The sequence below is a fragment of the Oxyura jamaicensis genome, chromosome 1, assembly GCF_011077185.1.
Source record: "Oxyura jamaicensis isolate SHBP4307 breed ruddy duck chromosome 1, BPBGC_Ojam_1.0, whole genome shotgun sequence".
In the NCBI taxonomy this organism is placed as follows: Eukaryota; Metazoa; Chordata; class Aves; order Anseriformes; family Anatidae; genus Oxyura; species Oxyura jamaicensis.
In genome coordinates this window covers 149,050,606-149,073,690 of record NC_048893.1, presented here as the reverse complement: position 1 = coordinate 149,073,690, position 23,085 = coordinate 149,050,606, and the positions used below count along the sequence as shown (strand labels likewise).

The window sequence follows — 23,085 nt, the reverse complement described above, 5'->3', positions numbered from 1 at the left end:
AACCACAAAGCTGTTTCTTTGTAAAGGGATTCAAATGACTAAACTTAGCCCATAGTTTTTGGATTAAGTGGAGGCTGTGCAAAATGATGACTCAGTAGGTTGTAGTAAACCTCTTGTCTTATTTCTGTTATTATTACCATGTAAGTAGTCCTTATGAAATACAGTTCCAATACACAACTTCTACAGAAATAAAACCGCTTTATGCAAGTAAGTCATACTTTTTTTTTTGTACTCTGTAATGTAACAGGTCCTTATAGTTACTTGAAATGTATCTTTTGAGGCACAGGTAGCCCAACATGATGAAAATTTACACTGTAAACCATTTAGCACTTTTCAGTTTGTCTGCTTTTCCACCCTTTGTTGTTATCTGTTCATGCTTGAGATTGCAGGGTCAATTCTAATATTTATGAAGGGATTGTGTTTCTTCAGAAACCTCCAGAGACTTGCTTCTTTGATTTGTTGACGTTATTTTTCTAAACTAAAACAGAAAAGGGAAAAATTACTCTCCTGAAATGTTAGCTTTGGTAAGCTAGGGACAAGTTTTGAATACCTAGGGTTGTGTGATTTAAGTCAACCCTTGAATTTGAAAACAAATGGATTTGAAATTTGTAATGCTTGAAGAAGGGAAGTTGCTGGATTCTTTGGGCTGTCTAGAAACATTGCATTGTTATAAGTTAGATTCTGCAGAGAAAAGAACGATGGTGTGAATTATGTGCCACCTGGCAGAAAGCTGAAAGATTCAGCTGTCATTTAGATTCAAACAATGGCTTTTGTAATGTTTACCTGCTATTATGGCAGGTTAGTGTGTTTACATTTCTACATGTTATGCTGTAAGCTCTGTAGTATATTTGTGTTATGATATCTGTAGTATTCTTCATGAACCACGAACCACAGTGCATTGTAAAAGAAATAAAGTGTGTTTTAAAGATGGGAATCATGGTAAAGAGGTGGCATCCACTAAGAAATGCATCTCCCTTTCTGGATTTTATGTGGACTGGTTTAATTGTATTTATAAAAAGTCAATATGGAAAGATCCATAGAACTACTGTCATTGGAACATGAAAAGCTGGAGGTTTTGATCTAATGGGGAAAAATGAAGACTTCTTTCTTATCTTAAAGAAACTTGCTCCGTGCTCTGGCAGTGTATCAGATAAAGTGATTGCTACAGTTTTGTTTTGTTGTATCTGTGTGTGTTGTATATTAGGGTGCATGCAAGGCTGATCTGACAGTGAGCTTGAGAAGGCACTAACATCTTGCAGTAATGGATATGAAGAGAAATGGATTTGCCAGATTAAAGGGGAATGTGGGAAAGTATAAGTGTAAGAAATGTAAAAAGTTGAAATAAAACACTTGAAGGGGAAGAAAATTGTGGAGGAAAAGTGCATGAGACTGTTCTGAGTAAATCTAAAAAGCTCAATGATTTTACAAAGTCTTATGACTAGTTTTGGTGCTAGTAGAACTGTTGGTCTCTGTGTGAGAAGTGTGTGGATGTGGGACTTAAAAATAGTTAACTACCTTAATTTTAGTCCATTACGTAAGGAAGCTTTTGGTCCTATAAAACATGAATGCTAAAGTATGCTTCAGCTTGAATAATTTAATCTAGACAGATAAAACATGTTGGAAATCAGAATAACAACTTTAAAGGTATGAATTAACCATGTAAGTAAGGGTATTCAAAGGCCATGCTGTTACTTGTACTTAGTGCTCCAGGAAGGATAATTTGCCAAGGTGTTCTTACTATAAAGCATTAAAATCCTGCAGCACGATTGTCTGTGCTAGTGCTTAGGGTTTTTGGTATTGCTTTGTTCATAATGTGAGGCTAATGCTGTAATGATAAAATCACTGCCACTTGAAAGAAGGAATAACTATTCAAATGTGAAATATGTGGTGATTCCAGGAGGTTGTGTACACTCAGCTTCTGAATTGGCTGTGTATTTGGGTATCTATTTAAAAGATGCTCCCAGAAGAGAACTTCGTTAACTTTCTGAGAAGTACAGAAAAAGTTGCTGAAAATAACTATAAAACATGAATGTTTACACGTGACTCCCTGTGCTTGTTAGATGTTTGTTACACACTACCTGAATATTTATTTCTCATTTTACTATATGAAATTGTTTGACTACTGATTGTCACTGTTTCTAGATACGTTTTTTTTTCTGTTCTTGTTTTGTTCTCAATGAGCTAATAGTGTGTAGGAACTACAGTATTTCCAACCTTAGTATGCTACACTAATAATCTTCATGCTACTTGCAAATAAAAATCCTGTTTATAAACTAAAACTATTTTAAACTTCATATGTGTTAAGATTCAGTTTAAATCAACATCCTTTTAAATATATTCTGTATAGCATGCTGAAGATATAAAGTCTTTCATAAAAATAACAGTTTTAAAACTGGTAAGCATTGAAATGTTGAGCTGTATAGTGACAAGTCTTATTAACATTGTTACTATAAATCTTACACAGTTTAAGCAATGACATGCTTCCCTTAGATACATGCTGGAAGGGAGTTTACAAAGGGAAAGCAAAATGGGAAACTATTTTTTTGTTTCTTGGGTCTGTGTGTATCTTAATTTGTTTGGAAGTGTATAGGTAAAAGCATTTCGAACTCCGAAACATGTTGAAGAGCAACCTAACTGAAGTTTTGTAACTTTTATTCCCTGACTGTGTGAATGAGTTCTCATTTCTTCAAACCTAGCTATTTTATTATTCCTGGTAAAAATATTTATTGCTCTTGCATAGTTTAGAATTGTCTAAAAAATGTTGGACAAATGCATATAAATGAGGATACAATGGATCAGGAATCAAACATGAGCCTGCTTAAATAATTCTCAAGATTTTCTGGTTCACGTGTAGTGATATTGAACTCTTTAGTCATAGGCTTTAATTTGTGCATGGTGCTGACCTGATGCTGTGCAGGGACACTCACTGCATCCCTTCATTCAATTCACTCTAATTATCCCCAACTTCCTGGGGAGCCTGCTTAGAACTGGTCATGAATGTTTGTTATTAAGTATTAAGATATTAGACTACCCTGGTTACATGTAACAAAGTAGTTTTTAGCCTAAATTTACATATAGATGATAAGTATAGGAAGCTGAAATTGTATTGTTGTGATTTTAACCAAATTCAAAATAATGTATTGGAATAAAACATTTGACAGCCACTTAAGGTCGGAGTTAAATGAGATTTAATGTTTTTGTGTGAGTTCTTGTATGTCAATGTTGGCAGTTTCAGTGTGTATTTTAGAGCGGTTACGGTATGTAAATCATCCTCGAAACAATCAGATTTGTGTGCATATTTCAGGATGGTGGTAATTATTTTTGCTGGGAGCATCTGTTAATGCGGAATATTCCCTCTTCAGGTTCACGTGAAAATGGCGGACGAAGCTGTCTGTGTTGGCCCAGCTCCCACCAGCAAAAGCTACCTCAACATGGATGCCATCATGGAAGTCATTAAGAAAACCAGGGCCCAAGCTGTGAGTCTGAATGAGTCTATCTGCTGCAGCTGTTTCATATATAGAAAGCAGAAAAGCCAGAGTTTGTATTTTTTTTTTTTTAAAGGTGTGTGGGGGGGACGTGATTGAATATGCTATTCCAGTTAGTTCATGTCACATGAGTTAAATGTGTCCGAAATCGCTACTGGAAATCAAAGGCTTTGTAGCATCTGGCAGCACTGGTCGCTGATCCTGCAGGTGGCTGCTGGATTCAGCTTTCACACCAGGGAGCAGCTTCAGTTCATTTCCAAATTTGCTAGGGGAAAAAAAAATCCCAATTAGTTTTGAGCGCTAACCCTTTATATGCCATAATGGCTTTTTGAATGTTTTACAAGTGTGTCCAAAAAAAGGCTCCTTCTTAAACTTAGTTTGAATCAGGTTTTGACTTGTATACACATGGTACTTACAAGACGGTGCTTTCTGTAATTGCTTGTTTTAGGATGTTTACAAAATGCATGTCAGCCCATATTTATATGTGTAAGCTATTCTGCCTTTCTCCTTCCAAACTGGCCGGAGATTCAAAGCTTAACAGGGATCAGTTGGAAAAATGAACGTGTAGTCATGTTCACATGTCTAATGTTCTCTTTGTTCTGACAATGAAACAAATGTATTATTCAGAGCTACTGTAGACAGCATTTTTAAAGTAAAATTTGATGGATGTATTTGAGCAACACTAATTACAATCCTGATCCAAACCATTTCAGGGTAATTCCTTTCAAAGGAGATGTTTGGTGTGGTGCTTTTAGGGGCCCAAAACTTCCCTATAAAGAAAATGACACCTATTTCCTTCCCTTAAAGTTTCTGAAAGTAGATTGCAGTTGTTTATACTCTTTTTAAAAGGGTAGTAAAATGGCTTGTACTTTGTCTGCTGGAGTACATTGGATGAAGAAGCTTATGAGTTGCACAAAGAAAACTTTTTCTACCACACTCATCTCAAGTAATTATACAGGGTTTATACTGGGGTGTGAATAGCAAACTGGGCATGTAAGGATGCATCGCTTATACTAATGAGACAGTAAATGCTATTCTCCAGCAAGGGTCGCTAGAGGTAGGAGGCTCATGACTGTGGACCTTAGGAGCGCTGTTGTGATCAGAGCTAAAAAGTATTTTGGGGTGAAGAGTGCTTCACAGTGGTTATTGAGAAGAGTGTGGATGAGTATATATGTAGAAGTCTGCAATGATGTAAATGTGGCTAAATGGAGTTAAAAAGAGCAAAGAGCATATCTGTCTCTGTAAGCAGCACCTTTCTCTTGTAGTCAAGTAAGGAATGTTTGTTTCAGAAAATTAAGTTCAACCAGTGAATTTTTACAGCTTGACTTAGGACAGCTGAATCAGTGTGTTACGACAGCTTCTTCAGTTATTCAACTAATTTAAATGCTTGCTGGTCTATTTCACCTTCCCTAGTATCTAAAATGTGTTAGCAAATTCAGTGTCTGGCTCCAGAAGTCAATCAACTTCAACTTCTTTGTTTTATTTTTAAAGGTACACCCAGGATACGGATTTCTTTCAGAAAACAAAGAATTTGCTAGACGTTTGGTAAGTTGTTTCCATCTGCTTGGCTGCGAAGTATGCACTGGGTGGTATATATTCATTTCAAGCCATCTGAGGAATCAAGATACCCATTCAGGGCATATTTGAATGATATTTTAAGGGTGTAGTTGCAGCCTGTATTTTCTTTTGGGAAAAGGGGAGGTGCCTCTTTGTAAGAGCTGTAGTAAGGACATAGGAACCTCTCAGCATTCTCACTTGTGCTTGTACTGTTTGTGGCTGCTCTGTAAAACTGGGTCACTGAAATGATCTAAGTTAAAAGTATCTGTTTTTAAGTGATCATTTTGGTGACTCATAGCACAGCTGGTGAACAGCTGTATCAGCAGCCCTGAAAAGGTGCTGAACTGCACTTTCAGGATGGAAATAGAAAGCTGTTTAAAAACTAGCTTCTATACTGGAAATCATGTATTGTAGAACCACATCTTCTAAAAGGACCAAAAAGTGAGTCAAGAGGGTGGTGTTTTCACTTCACATCTGAATCTATGAAACTTTTTTGCCATCTCTTTACTTCAGTGAGGTTTTTATATATTGCAGAAACTGGTACATAGCTTTTTTTTTACTGATTTCCTCCAAACCAAATCCCCCATGAAATGGTGAAAAAAAATTAATTTATTGTTATTTTTTTACAGGCAGTAAGAGAAATTTGTTACTGTTTTTAAGAGTAATTTTTATCTTTTTTTTTTTTTGGTCCAGGGTAGAAACAGACAAGGAATGTGCTTCTATAAAACTGTGCTTCTATAAAATCTTTTGTTCTTAACATTAACAGAATAGCTCTTGTTTCTGTATCTTCCTTTAGTATGTCCCTTTTGGCTCAAGTTCTAATTGTAGTATAGCCTGTTACAATTTAGTTAGTTCTTTGCTGATAATACCACCCACTCACCAAGAAAAATATTTGGGAATGAAATCTGATTTTTTTTTTTTTTAGGCTTCTTAGTTGCCATGCTTTTGAAAGCCACCAAAATAAAAACAAATGCAAGTTCTGTGTGATACTGAATGTGTCCTGCTGGTTGCTGAGTGGTGGTGGTATTCTGTTAAAGTTGAAAGGAATTCTAAGCACTTGGCACTTGCTGGGTTTTACCAAATCTAGGGTAATCTCTTGCATGCTATTTTCATGTAGTATAGCGGCTTTTTCTGTTCTGCTTCATGTACCAGAGCCTCTTTTTAGAGGGAAGATCCCTTGTTTAATTTATAACAAATTATGTTCCCATTGGATCACACCAGCACAATAACTGGCTTTAGCTGGCAGTTCCTGTAAAAAATAATTAATCAAAAAGAAGTACTTGATCATGCTATTATGTGGTATATTTTGCTGCCAAACTTTGAAATTTGATAGTTATTGCTCCAAACTGGGCATGCTTCCTAGTAATCTGGTTATTATTTGGTGATGTAAATTACAATATTGATGACATGACAATCTGGAACAATTTTTTTTTGGCGGGATTAAGTAGAAATGAAGGAAGAACAAACATTCCTGTAGATCCCCTCCCCCTTCCTTCTCATCTTTTCACTCAAATGCTTTAACAGTGAATTCCTGAAATAACGTGGTCACTAGAAACACGTTCAGTTTGGGCTGGTGCTACAGCCTCAAAATAGCTTCTAATTGAATTTCACAAACTTGGTGTGTTCTGTTCCCCAAAAATATAGTAAAAATGAGTTCTGCCTTGCTTCCTCAAATGCAGTATTTTAAGTCTCAATTAAGACATAATCATGCTTCCGTTCATGTCAGAGGATCTAGAATATCAAACCCCTAGTGAGAATTGGTGAAATGATCTGTCTTTTTATCACTGAGGACTACTACTTTTTTTTCCAGACAACCTGATTAATATATTTAAGAGGAAAGCTTGCCTGCTGTTTCTCTTCTTTATTAAAGCCTGTAATAAACGTTACAAAACTGTTATGAAGTTGGCAGGGATGTGCTTTTGTTCTATTTTCATCTTTCTCCCCACTCCTTTCTTTGCACATATATGTTTTTTTTGAGTTGCTGAAAGTAGTGATAAACTTGTGAAATCTGGGTTTATTTCTTGGTGCATATCTATAGTTTTTAAAGCAAGACTACCTAGATTTGGAAACAGAGAAGTACACTAAATGTTTTAAACTTACCATTTTGTCTCTAAGAGTGGTAATGAGCTCCAAGCAATGCTTTGTCTTCAATTAACACACGGAGGGTCAGTTCACATGTAATCCTACTGTGCGTGATTTGAACAAAGGCATGTCTTTTTGTTCATTATTATCTAAATGATTCACGGAGTAAGTGGACAGCTTTAGACAGTCCCTGTAAAGAATTTGATACATTTAGAGTACTAAAAATTACCATTCTTCATTTTTCTTCTCTATACCCTGATGTTGTTCTTTTTAGAATGGAGGAGAACACAAACATTTAGGATTTCAAGTAAATGATGCGTTGGCTCCAGAACAAATGTTCTACAAGGCAGTTAGTAGGTGATCTGGCATGTTGTTCATAGTGATCCAATAAGAAAAGTTGGGGCATTCAATCACCTTTCCAGATGTATCTGTTCTGGTTAATTTTTATACCTTAAAAGGGATCCACTGGGTTTATATTAATGAAGTCAGTTAATGATTTTGTAAAACTGAAGGTTGTTTTCTTGCAGGTAGCAATTTTAAAACAAAATTTCTTGAAAAACTTTTAAGTTAAGGCTGGTATTTGAGGTACACCATTTATTATGTAGAAGAACAAATTGTGGTTCTGGGCAAGTGAATATAGTTTCTTAGAATCTTAACTTCTAATTTTAATTCAGAAATTTGAGCTATCCAACTTGGAGCTCTTGCAGTGCTCTATAAGAATGATCTATACATTGAGGTGGTGAAGCCCAGTGCATAAGTTGTTGCTTGTAGTTTGTTTGCCAATATATCTGTATGTAAGCAGTTTTCTTGTTTGTGGAATAAGCACAGTGTTCAATATTGACATAAATCTTAAGATGCAGTCAATCTGTTGCCCACACTAGCAGTTTTTATTTTTAATCTTTTTTTTTTTTTTTTCCAAATGCTACGCAGAGCTGCAAGAACAGTTTATTTCTTCACATTATTAAAAATTTGCTGGTGACCTCTGTATTTAGGTTAGCTTGCTTAGTGTATCCCGTTACACAAAATTGATGCAGACCCTCTCTGAGAAGCTCTAACAGTGCTATTGTCTGCAGCAGGCCTTTGAAATTTGGCATGGGGAAAGCCTTGAGACTAAAGATGAGCCTTTTGGTTGGCCTCTTGTTGGAAGATACACTCTTCTGAAATTGCCATTTTCTTTTCCTTGCAAATCTACAGAGCATCTGTTACGGTGGGGGGTGAGAGTGATGAGTCAAGCCTCTTCATATGCGTGTCAAATGCTTTGGGATTGGCCCATGGTCTCAGTGGCTTTTTCTTCATTTTCTTCCTGGATAAAGAAGGAAATAGGGGAGAAGAGAGTGACAGAAAGTGAATGTGAGGCTGGGTTGTTGCAGTCATTCTTTCAGTTTGAACGCTTCCTGTGGTCTAGTTAGTAGCAAGAAGGAGTCTTATTCCTGTAGTTGAAGTTATGTATGTTCTTGCTTTATGGCAATGGGCAGAAGCCCAAACCTTGATGCATGGTGACTCTGTACTTCCATTACTCATAATGGGATCAGTTTTCACCCTTTTATTTAAAAGAAAAACACAAATGAACTTCTTCCCCCTCTGCCGCAGAAGTCCCTTCTGAAGTTATCGAGGGGAAGAAGGGTAGGGAAAAAAAGAACAAGATTAACACTATTTACTTGCAAAGTATAGTATGAAAAAATACCAGTTTGTGGGGTTTACATCTTCAGTGTGTTTTGGTCACTTGTAGACATGTATATGATAAAATTCCTACTTCCACAGGTGGTACATTGTACTATATTTTCCCCCAAAGCCCATGGAATTTGTGCATAAAAGAGATCTATAAATGGTAAGAATTAAGGTGCTAAGTTTAACCTTTAATCTTTAATAACCTTTAATGGAGTATTCTTCTTTTGAATGCAGCCTGGACAATGCTGTCCTGGCATTCTGCTTCTTCAAGCAAAAAAATCCTAGTCCCCATGCTCTGCCAAAATACCCTCCTCTGCAGTAGTAGCCATACACATGGTGGGACAGAAGGATTCAATTTTGGAATAAGATATGGATCTTTTTGGAATACCTAGTGAAACCTCTTCTACAAGTCTTTTGTGTCTTTTTAGCAACTACTGTTGGGAAGAACTAAGGGGAGAACAAAGCAGCCAGTGCTATTTTCCTTTACCTTTGAAGCTAGATTAACATTCTTGGTGGAATTAAAACAACATCAACAAAAATGTCTGAAATAAATGGGCAAACAATACACGTAGAAGTGGTTAATCACATGTTTGTAAATGGCTGTATGCTTGAGAGGGAAAAGGTAAAACAAAGTATATCCCTTTCTGTAAGGGGATGCATGTCTGACCTGTAAGAAACTTTGTTAAGGTGGATCCATAGCCCTACACAGAGCTAATTATGGGACTGTCACCTTTTAAAATGCAATCTGTTAGTGCCAGTAGTGTTTCCTTACAGTTGTTGTGTATGACTTCATTATTTCTAAGTAAAATTATAAATTCATTTGATTCACTACGTGCTACGTTTTTTGGGTAGCGTTTGGTGTGATTCGATGTGCTGTTCCCACATGGGTTGCCAAATAGGAAGCCAGTCAAGTAAGTGGTTGGCATTTATTCTTTCTGGCTTGAAAGGCGATGGTTGAAAGGGGGGTTGGGGAAGTAGATCTGGAAGTTAGGTATCAGGATTTGTCTCTGCTTATGGCAGGACTACATCAAAGCTCAGGGCGGACAGAGCTGTTGATGAGGGTTTCCTATTCCGTCCTGCCATGCAAAGTATATTGTTGCTGCTCAAGCAGTCTGTGGTGGCTTAAGGTGCTCTGGTGGAGACTGCAGACCGTGCTTCTGCTGGGTGATAAACATTAGGCAATGTTCTTACCTAGGAGAACAGGTGATGTAGGTGCCCCCAGAAAGGTTCTGCCTCTGAGACTAAGATTGATGGGAGACTTCTTACTGTTCTGAGATGGAATGCTTCTGAATATTATTTAATATAATTGCATTTAATCCCAATTACACTTTTTTTTTGTAGAAATAATCTAACTACCTACAGGATTGGGTTGTGTGAAATCCACAGGAGGGACAAGTAATGCAGGTATTAAATCACCTGCAGTGTTTGTCAGACATTATTAGCCCTCTGCTAGTGCATGTGAGCTAGAAAAATCACAGCATTATGGGATGGTTGGAGTTGGAAAGAGCCTCTGGAGGTTATCTGGTCCAAACTTCTGCTCAAGCTGGGCTACCTATAGTAGGCTGTCCAGGTGGCTTTTGAAGATTTCTAGGAGAGAACCTCCACAACCTCTCTGGGCAAGCTTTGCCAGTGCTCTGTCATCCGGAAAGTAATGAAATGCTTTGTGATGTTTAGAGGGAACCTCCTGTGTTCTAGTTTGCCTGTTGACTGCTATCCTGGCACTGGGACCAATGAAAAGAGCCTGTTCAGCTATCTGAACTATAAAAAAATAGAATAAAAATTCCATTATTTCTTGATTTGTGGTATCAGTTCTTGTGAGAATAGAATGTTCTTGCCTTTTTTCCACCTTTGTGGTTATTAGTAACTGTATGTCTATCTTTTTCTTCATTGCAATAACATAATGCTATGTAATTTTCCTTTTATATAGGCAGTATAGTTTGTTTCCACTTTCTGCCTTTTTCTGCTACTGATTTGCAATGATGCAGACAAGCTTGTCTGGTTGTCACAAGCTCCATCCATTTTGATGTAATGTGACTTGTTAATTTGTCCTATTCTGGTATCATTGATGTATGTTAGTATGGTAACCTTGAAACTGTCATGTGGGTCTTCTCCGTTTCTAAATTAGTGTTAAATGTGCAGTTGCTACTAGTGGAGTTGGATTAGACTTGAACAGTTAAAAGTTGATATGTCTTTTGAAACAAGAACTCCTGTTGTTTCAAGGATTTTTACTTCTGTGGTAAGGTAAGCAGATACCCCTTACCTTTTGTGGTAAGGTAATTCTAAGCAGATGAAGCATCAGCTTAGAGTTCAGCCAAACCAGTGCTGTCTTATTAATAACCAGTTCTATTTTCTGCCTGTGTTTTTAAGAGCTAATTTATACTTTGACAATGGATGAGCTATATTCATTAGTCTTATGTTACAGACTAAATCCTTAGTGTTTTTATATAATTGTGTATATATATTTATAAATAATATATGTAGGTTACATATTATATCTAATTACTAGAATATGCATATTAGGAAAACTAATTCTATTGCTAGTACTAATACTATTTTTAGTATTAGTATGGAGTTGAAATATTACAGTGAAGCAGTGATGTGTGTGATAAATAGAACCATTTTTCTTCTCCCAGTTCTGATTACTGTTCTCTTCCATAGTTGAAAACCAATGGCAGCAAGTTATGGGCTATAATCTGTCTACCGAAATTACTCTTCACGAGCCAAGAAAGGTGTTTGCCACCTGGGCACCACGCTGTATTTTCATATATGCTTTGTCAGTAGTGGTGTCTTATATGAGAGGAGGCATGTCAACGTATAAAATGTCTTCTATGCTAAAGCTATATTACTTTTGAGTCACAGGGGAAAAATTCTGGTTTTGTTTGTAGAAGTGTGTTTAGCTCCTTTAGTTGGGTCTTGTTGTTTTGGAGTTTTAGGGGAGTAATATCTACTGCTGTCTGACTTTTTTTGATTAAATTCTGATACACAAATCTTAGTGAGACCGCGAATGAGCTTCATGAGGGTTGATCACGACTGGCAACTATTTTTTTAAGGTGTTTGAGTGATTTCTATGTCAGCTGTTGAAAAAGATGTCAACTGAAAGATGTTAAATGAACACATGCTTCTGAAGATGGCCTATTATTCTGGACTAGACAGAATTTTTGGGGTGCTTTGTTTCATAGTATGTGTTTTGACTGTGTGATCTTACTTTAGGAAATATTGAAGTTAGTACTTAAATTCATGTTGAATATTAGAACTTCATCTTAGTTCTATGAAGTTAGAGTTTATTTTATGCTGCTGTTTGCTTCCTTTTAGGTTGTTGCATCTGTCCTGATTGTTTTTACAGGTTTTCATATAACATGTACAGTTTTTTTTATGTTGCCCTTACCTTACATTGCATTTTGTTACGTAATGTAAAGCTTTCAAGTATTCTGAATTGTTTCTACCACAACAAAGCAACCTGCTTGTTTGTTCAGAATGCCACAAGGTCTACTTGGGGATTCACATGTTCTTTCAAAATTACTTTCTGGGCAGGAGGTTTTTGTCCAGCCTCTCTGGGGCCTTTTTTTTTTTTTGTGGTCTGAGATCTGTTTCAGTTACACTCTATGGTGAGGGTATCACTATTAATAGGCCAGATGTATTTGGTTGCTGAACTTCAGTTTTATTTTTTATTGCTGTGTGGGTCCACCAGTCATAGCAACTGTGGAAACTGTAAAGTATGCAGAGCTATGTGTAGGCATGTCAGGGTTGAATAAGGTTTCACAGCATTAGAACTGTTTAACATTTCACTTTAACTTAGCCATTCAGGAGGGCAGGGACAGGTGACATTATATTAGGAGCCTGCTACAGGCCACCTGATCAGGAGGACCAAGCAGGTGAAGCCCTCTATAGACATGCAGAAGCAGCCTCACGTTCACAAGCCCTGCCCTTCATGAGGGATTTCAGCCAACCCCGTATCTGTTGGGGAGAAAGCAAAGCAAGGCATAGGTGATCCAGGAGGTTTCTGGAATGCATTGATAATCCCAGGTTATAAATAATACCCCATCACTCAGGGTATGGAGAAGGCTGAGGTGCTCAATGACTTTTTTGCCTCAGTCTTCACCAGCAGGAGCTCTGACCACATAGCCTAAGCCCCAGAAAGCCAAGGCAGGGACTGGGAGAATGAAGAACTTCTCACTGTAGGGAGAAGATCATGCTTGAGATCAGCTATTGAACCTTGAGGTGCACAAGTCCATGGGACCTCATGAGATGCATCTGAGGGAACTGGCAGATATAGTTGCTAAGCCGCTGTCCATGATATTTGAGTTGTGGTAGTCCGGTGAAGTTCCCGCTGACTGGAAGAGGGGAAACATAACCCCTATTTTTTAAAAAGGGAAAAAATGAAGACCTGGGGAACTACAGGCCAGTCTGACCCATCTCTGTGCTCAGCAACATCATGGAGCAGATTCCTGGAAAATCTACTAAGACACATGGAAAATAAGGAGGTGACTGGTGTCAGCCAACATGGCTTCACTAAGGGCAGATCTTAACTGGCAAATCTGGCCTTCTACAGTGGGTTTGTGGTGTTGGGGGAAGAGCAACTGACATCATCTGCCTGGATTTATGCAAAGCATTTGACACTGTCCCCAGTGATAACCTGTCTGTAGACTGGAGACGTGGGTTTGACGGATGGACCACCTGATGGGTAAGGATGGTCATGCTCAGAGTTGTGGTTAACGGCTCAATGTCCAAGTGGAAATCAGCAGCAAGTGAAAAATTAAAAAAAAAAACCCCACCCCCCCGGGGGGGGGGAATAAGTGTGGTGGCTGTTTAACCTGTTTATAGCTGAGTTACTTCTATTTAACAGAAACCTTACCAAGAGTGATTTAAGTACCTAATCTTAATTTATGAAAAATCAGTTTTGTGCTCCTGTGTTCCTTCTCCCTAAAATATATGCTTCCCAAAAGTGATATATAACAGAAGCATTTAATGAACATGGTTATTTAAGATAGAGATAATTTAGTTAATTTCCTTGATCCCCTAAACAGAAAGCAAGGGAAAATCATTTTCACCAAGCGTTCTTTCTCTCTCCCTTCCCTAGCATTGCTTCTTGTGACATTGCTAGGTTGATTTATTAAAAGCTTTGTTACCTGGACTAAGTCCTGGAGTAAGTCACCTGTATATCAAGGCAAAGGTGCTATCAATAGGAAGGGAAAAGTTGCCCCAAGTTGAACTCCTAACCTTGGAGCTTGCTGACAGAAAAACATTTTATTTGATACCCAGAGGTTTGACACCAGTAGTTTTTTTCTAAACTTTGTTGTGATTTATGTATGTAAGGGGGCATATACATTTATTTATTTTTATATTGATCTCTTGAACAGTTTAATGAAACTTAAATTAAAAATAAACATATTGTACACACTTCTGATTAGGCATTTTTACACTTTATTCCATCTTGATTCTTGTATCAGAATTGTGTAGGATGCATGCACCTGCTGAATAACATCTTCCTGTTTAGAGAGAAGTTCTTTAATTGTTACTAAATTATGGCTTTCAGTACACACAGGGTTAAGTGAAAAGGTTGCAGTAATATCTAGTGAGCTTTTTCCTTTAATGTGCTCATTAGCAGTGGCAAGTCCAGGTTTTAGCACATGTCAGTAATTTACATTTCATTGCTGAGTGGCTGCCCTTGTTCAAGAGTTGTTTCTAAGCCTGATGAATATACTTGTATTGGGAATAAACTGAGTAGAAGAATTGAAAGCCAAATACCCTGCCAGGCTTTTCAATGGGTGCTGAAGTTTCCAGTGGGTCACTGATTAGTAATGCATGGCGCAGCAGGAAAATGCAAAGATAATGTCTAGAAGGTTACTACAGGTAGGCTCTACCATCAAACCCCTCTTTCTTTGTAACTACCTTTATAGTCTTACAGTTATTCTCCTCAATATTCTTCTCTTTTGGCAGGTGTTCTCTTAGTATGAGAATGTGGTGCATTAGATAGACGTCCCAACCAAGTTACATCATTCAGAGGTGGCACAGAAAAGTAATTGTTACTCGGGGAGACCAGGAACAAACTATCTTATAGGCTGTACGGTTTCCTGCTATCAGACTATGATAGGGATCCCTGTAGATAACTGCTCTAGCCCTTTTTTCCTTCCTGTGCTTCGTCAAATACTGTCTTGTCTTGGTTTGAGGATGGGTGGTTAATAGCTGTAATGACAAATACATACGTTGGGATGCAGTAGCATTGTGTTTGGCTATTGAGATGCAACACAAAGTTTGGTAGGTATTTTCGGGGGGGGGGGGAGGGGAGTGGAGGAGAGGAGAGGAATGGGTGCTTTCATGTGGCAGCAGCTTAGTTTGGTAATAAAACCATATAATTATCTAAATGTATTCTTGATGGAATGATATTCTTGCTATTTTCCAAGCTGCTTTGACTGTTTACAGAGCGCTATGTGGAAACTTATACTGTGAAATTCTGCTTTCCTTTGTAGAGAGTCCTGCATATATTTTCTGTCCAAGAGGATAGATATTGCTGAATTTACATATGTACGCAGACAGCTAAGCATTTTTTATTCCAGATGCCTGTTAGGATCATACTGACATGTTCTTCAGAACTCCAGCAAGAGAGTGCTGGTGCTTACTCTTTCCCACTCTCTTTCTAAGGTATTGTGAATGCTGTTTATATTCAAGCTACTTAATATACAGTTTGGGGATGGGGAATGCATTAAACATTTAGAATGGGGGAAAACAGCAAAAGATATTCCAGAACGTTCTTGTGAATAAAACCTGCCAGTTCATTGTGTGAGCACTTGGGAACCCTTTTATTAGCCTATCTGAACATTAGGTGAATATATTTAAATGAGAATGTTTGTAGAAAACAGAATCACTTGAATATTTTTCACACGCTAGAAATATTTCATAGCAGCCTTAGTCAAATTTGGAATTCCCGTTCTTAATTTGCAAAACAGGCTGGGAAGAGTGATGTCTTTACCACTGTATTAATGGACAGAAGGAATCTGAAGTGGTAATTCAGAACCTCAATTGAACCAGTCATTGTGACTAGCCAAGAGCTAATAGTTTATGAGCTAACAGTTGATAGCATACCTATAGATGTTGCTGGAAAGATACTTTTCCTGTTTTGACTTAGAGTCAGAAACTGGGGAATATTATACTTTTTCCAGATAAACCTGTCAGATATTTTTCCATGTGGTTAAGAGTCTTCCCTGTTCTGTACTCAGAAAGCTGGAGGTACTCACAGCTAGGCACGGGAAAGAGACGCTGAGACCAGCAGAAAAAACAATCAATAATCTGCCTGAGTAGAGCTTGCACAAGTATTTTATGCTTCAAACTTAGAACTGTTTCATTTTTCTCACATTGTCATAAAATATTGGCAGCCTCATGTCTTAGTGTTGGGCTGTGCTTCTGACTGGCTCACATACAGAAGCAATGAAGAGTGGTTTCTTTCAAAACACCAAACTAGTTAAGATTCCCTGTAGATCTATTGATGGGAAGACTTGCCTGCTCCAGAATAGCTCCTCTCCTGATCTACTTCCTGATGGCTAACTAAACAAATGGTGAGTACTGTGTATGTGGTTGTCCTTGCCATCTAAGTACAGTTAAGTTGTACTCTGAGGCATTGCCTCCTGTGTATAGTTGTGTCTTGAAAGCAGGTGAACTGTTTGCTTTCAGGGACTTGTGGCTTTTTGGTGCTTGGATCCTTTTCTTATCCTTTTATTGACTGATAAGAACTGTAGCTTGTGTCTACCTAGGTATGATGTGGTAAGAATGGTTTATAAGTGAATGCTAGGACAAAGCTGTTACTTACTGCACCAAAGGTATCTTTGAGTCAGTTAATGATTCTTTAATCTATGGAACAGTGTCTGACCTCAAATACAATATGAAAGATGTTTCTACTAGTGTTTTTTTTTTTTTTTTTTTTTTGGGGGGGGGGGGGCGGGAGGGAGTTGTTTTGTTCTTAATGTAAACTTCTAATCCATGGGGGCTTCCTGTGAAGTGAGAGGCAGACGCTTGTCATTCAAATTGTTGCAGTCCATAACCATCCTTGTCTTTAAGGAGGATTTTTGGTGGCATCTAGTGAATTCAACACCTGTGCAGCCCATACTGCGATGTTCATCAAAGGATACTTCTCAAGTTGCTGAACTTAAGTAGAAAGTGCTGTGCTATAGGTGGTACTTAAGGCATTAGCCAAGATTTTTGGGACCAAAAAAAAAAAAAAATAGTCTGGGAAGACTGAGTGTACATGAGCTTCTGCATCTTTTAAGAAACCAGAGAATCACTTCTACAATGGATACTGAAATATTTTACTTTATTTCAGTGCATTTTTTTTATTCCTCTTGCAGAAAGAACATGTTTGTAAGGTGGTGCAGTACTGAAACAAGTGAATTTTGTAAGATGGTTACTGTTATTCATGGATTCTGTTTTAATAATATAAGTGTAGCACCCATGTTATACTCCTATGACCTCTTTTGGGCAAATGACTGACTGTTCTTCTGTGCGAGGGGTTACCCAAATACTGTGTGAGCTTTAGCACATACAAAAGCTGAAAGTAAACCTTTGTATATGTAGAGCATGCTTCTTAGCACATCAGGAACCCAGTGTGTAAATTTGATTTCCAAAGGCATGTAAGAGGAGTGCCTAAGTGGTACTTCCATCTATCCCACCTGGAGGTGTTCAGCTGAGCTTAGAAACTTGGAAAGAGTAAGTTCTCTGCCTAGATTTTTGGGCAAGACATCTTGCTGGCAAGCTGTGCTTAACTTTCTGGCATTAAATTCAAAGCCATATTACTAAAATAGCATCCTGCTGTCTTAAAGCAGATTACCCAAAAGATAGGAATGCTCAAATTAAGATCACTTTAATTTGGATTTCATGTACGTGTAGACACTGACACATTTTTCATTATGTAACTGCTTAACTGTTTCCGTGGGACTCTTGCCTTACATAAGCCTCAGTGTTTCTTTTTGTTCACCCTTCAGTGTTTGGATTAAGACAATGTTCAAGCCTTGCATTGGGCACACATTTTTAATTTAGCTGGATGCCTTTGTTCATTTCTAACATGTGAAATTTTCAGACGCGTTAATGCATTCCTTCTTTTAATATCTTGCTGTTCTTTGTCTTCTCCTGCTCAGCTCATCTCCTGCTAATTTCTTACATGCTCACCTCTTTTTCTTGTCTTTTACATTCAAGAATGTCTTGGCTGTTTCTTCTGGAAAGCCCAGAGGACTCAAGGAACAGGTGTCCTGATTTTCAGTTGCTTCCAACAACAAGTGATTTTAGATGATCCTGTGTCCATTGGGTGGAACATAGTTTTGTAGTACCTGCCAGCAAGACTCTCCAAAATTCTCTAGAAGGTTGTGCACATTGAGGTTTTCAGTGGCTTATAACTATTTGTGAGGATGGTAGAAGCATTAGTTATGACATAAGTATGGCTTTCATTCTGACTTCATAGTTCTTGATTCAAGTCCTGCAGATTCTATATGAAAGACCTTTTCACCTCATGTTAAATAACAATTACAGTATTATAGCAATTCTTTCTCCTAATCCAGTTCTTTGAAAGTTCTAACTTCTTGCAGATGCTTGGAGAAATTATTGTGCAAGAGGTGGTTGGAGTAGAAGAAATGAGTCCAACAAGATTTAGAATTTGACAAAAATATATTCAGGTAACAGTGTCCTTACGCAGAGTAGATGGAAAGGCACACCGACTTCTGCTATCATATAAGCTAGCTGTGTTTCTCTACTATAATGTGTTATCACACAGTTTTTTTGGTACAAGTAAAGTTATCTGCAAGATTTTGTTATATTCTAGGTGTTAATATTAAGTTAGGTTGTTTGGTAGATTCTATTTTTTTCCACAACAACTTTTTATTTAGCTATTTCAAACTATACAAAACACTTTTCTAGTCATTTCAGTGCTTGATAACTTCAGGGTTCATTGCCCCTGTACATTTTTCAAATTATTAGCTTCCTAATGCATACAGCTTTAATTTACCCCCTACTGATATCCTTAAATGGGTTTTCAAGAAATTTGAAAGTGGACTACTATAGTTGTATTTCAGTGTTGGTCCTGACTGACATAGAAATTCTTAAGTAGCCTCCACAATTAAAGTGATGGGAGGTTCAAACAGCTCCTACGGCAAGAAGCTAAAGATTCTCTTGAAAGGAGATTTGTGTTTGGTATCCTAGAGTGTTTTCACTCTGCTTATTTCTGGTGGCTTGCTTGTTGCTTTTGCAAGTGGTTTTCCTCTCAAATGTAGCTTAAATGTGTTAAGGGCAGTATTTGTTCTTCTGGTGTCAAATATTTAATAAAACTATTGATTTTACTTAAAAAGGAAGAAAGAAAATCTGACATGTTACACATCTCACAGCACAAAAAAAATCTCTAAGGGACAGCTTAAAGAATTGAGTACATATATTATACTTAATTGGTTTTATCACGTATTTGCTTATCGTGTTTTGAATATAGTTCAGGCTACTGTTTTAGCTCTAACTGCCAGAAAACTATGGAATTATTTTGAATTGACAATTCAAAATTTCCATTGCAGCATAGAATTGAAGTAGTAAGGTTAAAGCATCTGCAGCATGTTCATGGGTCAACTAAGTCTATATCACTTTCAGTCGTTTAGCCCTCTTCTGCCACATTTCTGTGGAAAAAGTATTGTTTGCGAGGACTTCAGCATCAGGCATTCTTCTTGTCTTGCAGTTAAAGCTAACTGTTGTGTTCTCTTCTCTCTCTTTAGCCTGCTCTCTGCTTTTTGTCCAGTTTGACTCCAGTTTCTGAATACTGTATAATAAGCAGAAATACACAAATCCATTGTCATAGATTGTATTGAACTGACACTTGAAAATCTGTGGCCAGAATTTGATACCAGGTAAAGAAGAGCAGACAGAGGAGTAGAAAAAATGTTTTTGACAGTATATTAAATTTACACATTTTAGTTGTTCTAGAATGTCTGTATTATCACTCAGTGCAGGAGTGGTTTCTTAATAAATGTGTGACTCCTTGAGTGAAATATTTGTAATGTCAGCTATTTCCAGTGTTACCTAAGTAGCACATCAGTCTTGATACACAATATTATAAAAAATAGTTATTGCAACTGCATCTAAGAAGTAACAAAAGAAAACAAAGCTTTTTGAAATGATAAAATATTCCCTTGTAAGGAGTTTCTAATGTAATGTGCTTTACATCATGTTCTGTTAGTGTGCAATAAAGTAATCTGATGACTGGATTTCATTCTAGGAATGATGAACCTTCCTAAAAATCTGTACACAAAAGTTACTACAAGAATAAGTTAAGAGTTAAAATGGAGATGGAATTTGGTAAAAGAAAAAAGATGGATGAGGATTAGATTTGGCATGGATAAATTAAGCTTTGTAGCCCTTGATTCTGTGATCGTTGAATGCTATTGCTGAAATGAGTGAAGTAAAATAATGTTGCTACTAGGAGTTAAACTTACTTGTTGAGATTTTCTAGTTGTTTAGTCTCCTATCTGGTTATAAGACATGTTTTGATGTCTTTGTCTTATTTACATAATGAGGAGATAACAGTAAGAGGCTGAAACTAGCTATGACATGATGTTTAGTTTCATATGCACATTGGACCATATTCTGAATATTAGAGTGAAAAACACAGGTATCACAGTTAATGTAGTAACTTTACATTAATTATGTAGAAACTGAGGCTGTGCAATTGCAAACTACAAAAACCTGAACCTGAGTCTTAAAACTGTTCCCAAGCACAACGGTAACTGCTCATAATCCACCCCTAAAGTAATCTTTAAATAATAAAGAATAACTGAGATTTTGTTTGGTAGGCAGGAAAATAAATGTTTTTAGGAATTAAATAGTTGGTCTGTATTGTGGGTTTGTTCTTTTTTCTTTTCTGAATTGCATACTCTAAAGGAATTTAGCATTCAGCTACACTATCTGCATAGCTATAGCCAATAATGGAGATACTTTCTTTAAAATGACACTGGGTTCTTGTTTTGAGGAGATAATGAGACTTTGCTCAAATGTATCATGGTGACTGTAAGAAATAAAAATAAATTTTTAAAAAATGTCTGTTTGTATTCTGTAACTTTCCATTACTAAGGCAGCTGTGCAAATGCTGGCATTTGTTGGAGAATAGTGCTGCTTCTGTACAACAGATGAGTCTTAATTCTACACACCCTATTTAATAATTAAACTGGCTTTTAAAAGTGTGTGTGAAGATCCATATAATTCTTTGTGGATTATAAGGGTGTATCATCGTATGTACAAATGATATGTGTATCTAGATCAAGAGAAAAATGCTTAATATATTAAGGATTGTCCAATTCTTTTTCTTCAGTAATTAAAATAATAGGTTCCAGATTTGTTGTGGCACAAACAAGCCTGAATATAAATGGTAAAACACAAGCTGTCACTTCACCTGTGTTCAGAGTTTGTTCATGTAAAGGTGTGATAGATAAATGAGTGAATTATCAGATGACAAAAGTGTGAAATACCCTTAAAAATCTGTATGCTAACATAAACTGTTTAAAATACAGTACAATGGAAAAACAACTTGAGATATGTAGATTAAACATAGTTCCAATTTTGTGAACAGCAAGAACTCCTCCATGAACCATTCATACAACTGCAATGAAGAGACTGCTGTTTGTGTGATTATCGCTGTGCATGTTTTTAGATATAATGCTGAAGAATAAATAGCAGTGAAAATGAAGTCCTGGAGTTGAACAGAAAATTTGCTAGGAAGAGCAAAGATGGAAAGACCTAGATTATAACATCAATCACATATTTGTTATTGTTTAAATCTGAAATGTGACTCAATTTTTTTAATTTCAAGTGAGTTGTAGTAGATGTTGTGGAGTACAGTAAATGTAATTATGATACAGTATCACTGGTGTCTGTTGACTTTATCAGTGTTAGAGCAGAATCCAAAGAACCTGATTACATTTACTAAATCCCCATTGTGCTAGATGTCATACGCATGTGTAATGAAAAGCTGCTTTATGACTTTTCCAGCTCCATCCTGTTTGCATCTGGCATAAGATAGAAAAAGCTAAAAGTAAATGGCACGTTATGTAGGAGGAAAGCCTGGGGGTCTCAGTAGGGAAATCTTAATCCCTGTGTGTGGGGGATCCTCTCCCACCCCACAAAAAATAAAAACAACCAACCAAAAAAACCCAAACCTCTATCCTCACCATTCTCTGGGAAATTGAGAAATGCAAGCAGTTCGTGTGGCTGGACAAAGCAGCATTCGAAGATCTGGGCATTTTTCTCTCCTCTCTTAAGTTAGTGTCTGCTCCTCCAATAGGAAGAGTTTTGTGCAGTTTCTTTATAGTATTTTCAGCAGAAGTCGTCTTTAAAATGTGAGCCAGAAAAGCCAAGAATTTTCTAACTTTAAATAGTTAAATATTTACAATGCAATATAAGCTTAATGTAGCTTTTATTTTCTTAAAGCATAAACTCTTGATATTTAATACGAATTCAAGGCCCTAATCTGATAGGTTTTGATAATATCTGGACTGTAGTCCTTAAAATTAGAGGACATAGTTTTCTGGGAAAGAGTGACAATATTGGGCCCTGCTTTCTGTTTTTTTGGAACTTCCCCTTCCTATACATAATATTTCTGAATTCTTTTGAAATGTATTTATGCTCAGAGTGGAAAAATTATTTATTCCAGACATGAGTTAATGAATTCCTTATTTTTGAATTTATTTTCTATACTGAAAATCTTTGGAGCCAGGGTCTTTGTTTATTCTTCTTAAAAAAAAAAAAAAAAAAAAAAAAAAAGTAAATTTTAAGCACCAGCTCCAATTCATAAGCTAGTCTCTGTATGTGAGGGTGTTGAGTGTTTTCTGTCAGATTAGCTCATTTGTTGCAACGCTGGTATCTACAGTTCTCTTGCCAGTACTCATTTTACTTTGATTTTTATTTTTGCCTTTTTAATTTGCTGGAGAGGAATGATGAGGATGAATTTTATACACAGAGTCTATGCAATAAATACACTCTTCAGCTTGTGTTTTTGTTTAGAAATGTGCACAGACTCAAATTTTGGCAAGGGGAAGGAATAAATTTAACTTGCCTCTGAATAGTTAATGAGATTCTCGATTAGGATAATGAACAGAGATCATTGTAGCAGCATATTTAAAATAACCAAATATTTTGCACCAGAAGTGATTATCTGTTTTAAAGCTTTGCCAGGCTCGTTCTTTTTATATATATATATATATATATATAATTTTTTTTTTTTACCTTATGATTACTTTGTTTCCACTTGAGACTTTCTGTATGTCAAGTTTCAGTAAAGATTCAGGCA

General features: G+C 36.8%; 1 protein-coding gene across 1 annotated transcript in view; it reads left to right on the top strand.

The window, feature by feature from the left end:
• The window catches only part of PCCA (propionyl-CoA carboxylase subunit alpha), a 275,014-nt gene that overhangs the window by 32,098 nt on the left and 219,831 nt on the right, over positions 1-23,085 (top strand). The window contains exons 4-5 of the mRNA XM_035318665.1: positions 3,363-3,476; positions 4,977-5,030. Coding sequence (XP_035174556.1) covers positions 3,363-3,476; positions 4,977-5,030 — 168 coding nt within the window. The remainder of the gene's footprint in view (positions 1-3,362; positions 3,477-4,976; positions 5,031-23,085) is intronic.